General features: G+C 43.6%; 1 protein-coding gene across 1 annotated transcript; it reads left to right on the top strand.

Moving 5' to 3' along the window:
• Window positions 1-2,048: 2,048 nt before the first annotated feature.
• On the top strand, window positions 2,049-7,362 carry LOC146984017 (uncharacterized). Its single transcript, XM_085780827.1, has 5 exons — window positions 2,049-2,304; window positions 4,061-4,247; window positions 4,667-4,762; window positions 5,322-5,829; window positions 6,293-7,362. The coding sequence occupies exons 1-5, from the start codon at window positions 2,060-2,062 to the stop codon at window positions 7,231-7,233; spliced, it is 1,977 nt and encodes a 658-aa protein (XP_085636953.1). The 5' UTR covers window positions 2,049-2,059; the 3' UTR covers window positions 7,234-7,362.
• Window positions 7,363-7,765: the final 403 nt, after the last annotated feature.

Below are 7,765 nucleotides of genomic sequence, written 5' to 3'. Positions count from 1 at the left end.
TTGACAGAATGGTGGCACACTTACATTTTACATTAAGGCTCTGTGCTTTTTGCTTTCTTCAGTTTGCATCAATACAATTCTAACGATTTTGTACATACAATTTTATAATCAGTTACTTACAATACAAAGTCTGTCTCATTTAAATGTTAAGAATATTTGCCCCCATGAGCCAAAATACTTTTATCTGAAAAAGGTAATATAATCAATCAGAAAGTAAACATAGAGGTGACCAATCCAGCTTTCAAATTACGAAAAATGTATAAAGCTTTCAAGCTGAATGAAGTGAAGTCTGGTCAGTTTTTATATGGCTCCAAATCTCAGGTTCAGAGCCTCCACTTTTCTGATTGGCTGACCCTGACCTGTTGTTACTTGAACTAGACTGAGAACTACAATGAGATCAATCATTGTTTTTGTAAAATGTACGGGATAACAGAATCCTTTGTTTCCTTGATACTGTAACTTTATCACAGAGACGTCTAGCTTCTAGGTTAATAAAGGTTGCATCTAAAAATGTAGACTGAAAGTAAAACCGTTTGGTTAAGGCAAGGCTGCCCAATTTGGACCGATTACTTCTGGCCCACTGCCATGCTCATATTGTAAATTTTTTTAATTATTATTATTTTCCCACTGCCAGGAGTCGAATCTCTCTTTCAATATTTATTAATTGTTGCACTTCCTCTTCTGACCACAAATTAACATTGTGTTACATTGGGTGGCACTGTTGAGCTCCCATCAGCTCAGATCTGTCAATCAAGATGCGCCAGCTCAGATATTTTTATATGCTGCATTTTATTTGAACTCGTTATATTCAAGAATGTTTTGTTTTATCCATTAGGCTACTAGACATTTCAGATGACCCCATTTGAATTCCAGGCGACCCCAAGGTTGAAAAACACTGGTCTAACCTATAATGATACTGAGTGAAATCAGTTCAATCAGACTGACAGACAGACTAATTATGACAAGAGAGATAGGTTTGAAGATGAAGATGAAATTACATTTATTGTGCATGAAAATAAACTTTGGCGCTTAGACCAGCTGAGTCAAGTGATCTGGGGACGAGAAGCTCTGAAGCAGATAGATCCCCCCAGTAGAGAGGCATGAGGCCGGCTGATGAGGGAACTTCTTGGTTGCAGATCCAGAGAGCACTTTTACGTTTGACAGCTAATGACTGATTGGTAGAAGAGAGAGGATGGCAGACTGTGATTGGATGAATTAGGTGGAAAAGGGTGGAGTGAGAGGCTAGCTGGAAAACTGAGAAGAGTTTTGTTTTCGAGGCAAATGCAGAAAATGCTTGCCGTAAAACTGCCCCTGAAGGCAACGCGCATCAGCTGTTTTGCATGAATTTCCCTCTAAAACAACTCTGTCTGGTAACGTTGTGTTATTATCTCATAGCGTGGTGAATGTGCAGGTCACAACTTGTCCACCAGAGCGTTTTGGAGTTGTTGGATTGTGTATTTGATGAGTTTGATGAGGGAAACCAAGAAATCCCATTAGCCTCCGTAGCGTAGCTCTGAGCAGCTCGCCGCTCGGCTCGCCATTCTAAATATAGCTTGCACCGATAATTAAAGGTAACGAACCTACTGCTATGACTATAGGGATTACGGCAATTGGCCAATTTGCCAAAATGTTGAACTATCCCTTTAACACATCAGTCTGAAAGAGATGAGAAGAAATGACTGAACTCAGCTGCTGTATGGCTGAAACACAAACCTACAGATTCTTCTTCCCTGCTCTCTAACTTGCACTAAATGGCTCAGTCTCTTATCTGTTTATATAAAAAAGACAGTGTGAATCATATGCCACGTTATGCAACTCAATTGTAGTCAGGCATGCCAAAAAGTTAGATCAAAAGACTGACCTTGTATTGGAGGCTGAACTCCCACTCTGGCACAGTGCAATTATGCTGCTTCTTCATCAGTAACACAAATAGTATGCAGTAGAAACAAAATAATGCAGTCTCTCATATGTTCAAACCCACCTGCTACACACTCTTCTTTAAAAGTTACATTTACTGCTGCTATTACTTGTGCGGTGTGACCACAGTCCAATCTCTGACATGTCTCACCAGGCCAAGACTCACGAACCTTCTCGTCACCGTCACCGGGAGGAGCTGCACTATGTGGATGAGTATGGCCAGCCAATCACTATGCAGACAGAAGGTAGAAGGGGACGCGGTCATAGGAGGCGGCGATCCCACTGCGCTATTGAGTGCAGTGCTCCGACGGAGAGACACTGGGAGGCCCTGAGAGCCATGGGACTGATGGAGGGTGAGGAAGGCCAGGGAGACAGCTATGGTGCAGGGTAGGTACTGTTGGGGGTGGGGGAGTGGGGGGCAAGGAGTTATTGGTAAAGATTAGGGATTTCTGGGGCACAAAGACTGACTGATGGGACTGGGATTGTCCTGGGTCACAGATAGTCCAGTCATTTTATGAAAAAAGGTTGAACAAATTGCAACAGAAGCAAACTCAACTGATTTTGTATCCTCAACATGACTTGAGTGAGGGAAAAAAAGCCCTGAAGAATCCCATTAGGGGAAAGTTTCGAAAAAGACCCAAATATAGCCCATTCATACGCCTATTAATTATTTTTATCACGCGAATAGGGTAAAATTTTTAACCTTTAGATATCTCAATGAAAATTACTGAGTTGATTACTTACATTAAGACAAACAAAACATGTATTACAAGTTTTTTGAAATTCTTTAACATGAACAAATTTGCATAGATTTCCATAAATTCCACCGTTTTGACGGCACATATAAAGGTGCTGTGGTGGTACCGGCATGAAAATTGGAATGAGTTTACTCCAGAGGTTCATAAAAGGGACCTATGTATTGTCTTGAAATTTCGGACCAAGTCACAGAGTTTACTTTCACTTTCGTCAGCTTACCAACTGTAGCTTTAATGAGCTAGGGCGCTTAGGTTACCATGCAAAACGAGTGCTTCCCGCAGCGACGGATTCTTGAAAAATTGCAGTCATCTTGAAATTTAAAGTGGTTTCTTGTCGGTTAACCGATGGAGTCAACTCATTCCAATTCTCATGTTGGTACTGTACCACCACAGCACCTTTATGTATACATGTGCCGTCAAAACGGTGGAATTTATGCAACTTTATGTAAATTTGCTCATGTTAACAAAGAATTTCAAAAAACTTGTAAAAGATTTTTTGTTTGTCTTAATGTAAGTAATCAACTCAGTAATTTTCATGGAGATATCTAAAGGTTAAAAATTTTACCCTATTCACGTGAGAAAAATAATAGGCGTATCATGGGCTATATTTGGGCCTTTTTTGAAACTTTCCCCTAATGGGATTCTTCGGGGCTTTTTTTCCCTCACTCAGGACATGTTGAGGATACAAAATCAGTTACGTTTGCTTCTGTTGCAATTTGTTCAACGTTGACCCCTTTTTTGGCCTAAAATTACTGGAAGAGGGGAAACTGGGGATATACTGATGGGCAACAGCATCACCTCTCCTCATCTTTTGCTCCCACCAATAGTATGGCCAGTAGAGGCGGCCATCCCTGGAACATGTTGATTTCTATGGGAGGACCGTCTCATAAAGTCTTGTAGTATGTGGTGTAAATTGTTAGGGGGGGTTGGTAGGGGGTATGATTTCAGTAATAGGATACTGATTTGAAAGAAGTATTTTGAAAAAACGCTAACATTTGGGAACAGGGTAGAGGTGATGGGAGAATAAGCTGCAGTAAAGGTTTGGGAATGGTCTACTGTGGGAGGGACAATATGTTTTGCTGTGGGGTTTGGGGGTAGGTTTAGTTTGCAAAGTCAGCATGATGTTGCATTGGTGCTCTCATAAATATTAATGAGTGGAAGTTTGTTCTGCTGAGACTGCTGTCAGTGCATAACATGGTATTATTATGCACATGATGAAGATTATAAATATTCATAAAGAGACATACATATTACAAATCAAATCATTCCCCATTCACTCACATCTCAGACCTACGTGACCTGAAGGCTAACATTCTCATGCACTTACAAATTCTCCTTAACGCCATTTTCTTATAAAACATGACATATCCCGTTTGCTTCCTCCACAGGCCCTATTATGGTCACATGACAGTGTCACCTGACCTATACTCTGCCAATGGTCGCATGATGATGTCGCCTGATGTCTTTCCTCCCAATGGCTACCTGCCCAGGCCATCAAATGACCAGCACCCGGGTAACAACTACCTGCCCAGCGTCTCTTACAGTTTAGATCACCTGGACAGACTGGACTACCAGGTGATTCATTGCGCTCAAAATTCTATTCTATTTTCAACATATGTTTATTTTTATTTCATACATCCTCCGTCTTTCATCTTCTACCTTTACTCTTCAGATATTGTTTCATCTATATTAGTAATGGTTCAAGAATGTTTTGAAGCTGTCAGTTTTAAATATATTTGAGTAGACTTCAGAATTTCTTCATACTAATCTTCAACAATTCAAGTAATTTCCAACCATTTCATACTCTTCATATCGTTTCATCTCTTCAAGATTGCTTCAGCAGTTTCTTCACTTAATTCAGCATTGTTTCAACAATTTATTCAGCTCATTCAGCTTCCAGCTTTCAGCATTCACCTGTATTTCCTTCAGGAAATGCATTCTCTAGTTATTAATATACGCTCCAAAAGTAATTCCCACTCTTGTTTCTGTCTCAGGGTCCAGAAATGTTGACCTACCAGCCTAACTCAGAGAGTTGTCTGATTGGGTGCTACAACACTGATGAGATGGATCCCAAGAATTATCCTGGACAGGTGGCTATAACAACTTTTCAGTAACCAGCAATTGTTTTATTCACACTCACTAATCTCAAAAGATTTAATCCTGGTACATTTTACATGGCTGATTTAAGTGTACTTTTTAAAGGTACACTGTGTAAGAATTACTCCCATCTAGCATTGCGGTTTGTTAGCGACGGCCGTCTGCCCGACTGCAGGTGAATGCAGCATCAGTGTAACGCTCCATTCCTCCTCACTGCGTTACCGCGGTGACTTTTCACAGACGCCACCTCCACCTGAGCCGACAGCTCCGGTGTCTCCGCTGAGTTTCCGTGGTTACCGTCACGCTGCCACTGAACGTAAAAACATGGAGACACCACATGGCAGCAGCACCGAGCTTACCCGCTCCATGGAGATATGAATGATATGAACGGCTCATTCAGAGCTGAAAGGAACACTTCACTTTGTTGATGGGGGGGATTACTGGTTAATGAAAAACAGACTTTTGAACCAAATAATCGATTTTCGTGAATCTATAACAGGAGAATTTACACAATGTACCTTTAACAAAAATGTTCTTTTTCTGTCTCTTAAGTCCAACTACCATAATCCCTGGAGGCCTGATCGTCCTCTAGGGTACCTTCCCCTCAGTGAGCTCGATAGTGGCTTAGGCTGTGGCCCTGATAGCCCACACCACCGGGTACCATACTCCGAGGCAGAGACGGATGCCATGTCGTCGCTGCCAGGCCACACCCCTTCCTCCCAAGGTTCCTCCTCTTCCTCCGAATCCCTGATCTCCTCCGAACCCAGCGATTCAGGCTTCCACAGCGTCAGCACCGGGGATCATAGAAGGTTGCATAAGATTCACGGAAGTCATGCCCATCGGCAAACGCATCATCTGCGCTCAGGCCACTCCCCTCGAGAGCAGAGGGGACGCTGGGATTTGGAGTCCATCCCCGAGACCACGTCAATGAATCACCCAGGAGTACCGCAGGCATCCCGCTGCACTGTGGGGAACAGCACCACCACAACTGTTCACTTCCACAGAGCTGAGAGGAGTCCCACCTTACCTCGCCATCACTCACCACCTTCGCCCTCCATGGGTAAATAAAGCTTCTCCAATAATATCCTTAAACTATCCCTCTGATGCATCAGTCTATAGGTTCTGAATACATGAAAACCAGAGTCCACAATCCATCAGATTATCTGAAACAGAAACAGGTCTTGAATACTGAACTGGTTAATTTTAGGGACCTTTGAGGGAATATTTTAGGGATGGTCAAGGCAGCAAAGTATTCTCTGAGCATGATGTTGGTCCTCAATATCAAGATCAATTCATATTTAATTTCATACCATTCCACAACACAAGATAAAAAGTTATTGAACACATAAAATATCATCCAACATATGTGTTAAATTACACTTGTAAAAATATACACATGTGAGTTGTTGATCACATGATAAAAATGTTTGTGTTCATAACGTCATCTTTGAAAAGTGTATCGATCGACCCGGCGCTTCCCTACATGTAATAGTCTGCACATGATTTCTTCTTCCTATTCACAGGTTGTCGTACTGAGCCTTGCCAGCGAAGGGCACTGTGGTTGGAACAGCAGCAGGGAGGAGCCGGGACAATAGAAGCGCCGGGACGAAGTCGGACAATAACAGACTTAAGTGAAGGACAGCGCCGCCGCAGGGCGAGTCACCCCAACATGGCAGATCCAAACGCTCCAAACAAACTCCAGACCAGCCAGCAAGGTCCAACCAGCAGCACGCTGGGGCCAAGGAGCAGGGCCAGTTACCCCAGTAACTGTCAACCCACCAGTCACCTCAGCATAGACAGAACCAGTCTGACCAATCATCAGAACACATTGAGAAACAGCCAAGGTACCAACCGCAGCAGGGAGGAGGACTCCCTCTCTAAGAGCCCTGGATCAGGCTCCAGTGGAGCATCAGACTTTCGTGGTTTCCAGACTCTTGGGAATCGCCCCGGCAACATTAAAGGGTCCTCTAGCCCTTTTTACAGTACGCTAGGTGCCCCGCAAAGAAGCCCTCGCTCTCCACCTTCTCCCCGCTCCAGACTGTCCAATCAGAAGTCTGTCAGGAATCAGCTGCTCAGAGCCCGAGCTCACCGGTTGGCCAGGGAGCGCAGTGAGGTTACAACAGATGAGGAGATGCGAGGAGATGGGGATAGAGACGGAGAGGAAGAAGGAGAGGATGGCAGATTGGCGGGGCGATACTGGAGCCGGACGGAAAGGAGACGTCACTTGGCGCTGTCACGGCAACATCGAGAGAGGAGAGGAGGGGAGGAGCAGGCCGGGGGACTTCAGGGGTCACTGTCGTCTCAGACGGTGTTGGAGCTGAGCCACATGAAGCAGAACCGACTAAGGAACAGCAAACTCCTTGATGATTGGACAACGGTGGAGGAGCTGCTGACTCATGGGACACGCGTGGAGAGTGACAGTCAGCTCTGTCCCAGCCCCCTGTTATCGGTTACCACCGTCTGATTGGGAAAAACCTACAGATTGATTGAAACTTCCAATCTATCACTCAGGCCCAGATTCATTAAAGGTGTGTGTGGTGAAAAGTGTTTACTACAAAAATGACCAAATCAGAAAGACAAGTTAGTAACGGTGTACACTGTTGATCTAATGGATCCATCAGTGACATGACAATACTTGCAAAACTACCAACAATAGACCCAGTTTGGAACATTTAGCAGCACAGCACTCAGTGAATACTGTGATATATCAGGGATCTTTCCAAGAGAAGGACAAACAGACAGACTTTACCTTGCAAAACTATGAACATGTCTTGGCAGGGTGCTTTTATTTCAGAGCAAGTTTATCCCATATAGGCTAGTCTCATGTAGACTTTTATCAAAGTCTTATATGCTGTCATTCACCCAATCCCAGTGGACACCTGTCACAGACATCATGAAGTCTCACAATGCATAGCTGAAAGCCTTGTGCTAGTTAGCGTACAAGCTAACTCGCAAGTTTCTCGCGACATTAGCTTGTGGAAGCTGGTAATGTTGCA

This window comes from Trachurus japonicus, chromosome 7 (genome assembly GCF_045865225.1).
Source record: "Trachurus japonicus isolate A0001 chromosome 7, Traja_1.0".
In the NCBI taxonomy this organism is placed as follows: domain Eukaryota; kingdom Metazoa; phylum Chordata; class Actinopteri; order Carangiformes; family Carangidae; genus Trachurus; species Trachurus japonicus.
This window is presented reverse-complemented; position numbering and strand designations above follow the sequence as displayed.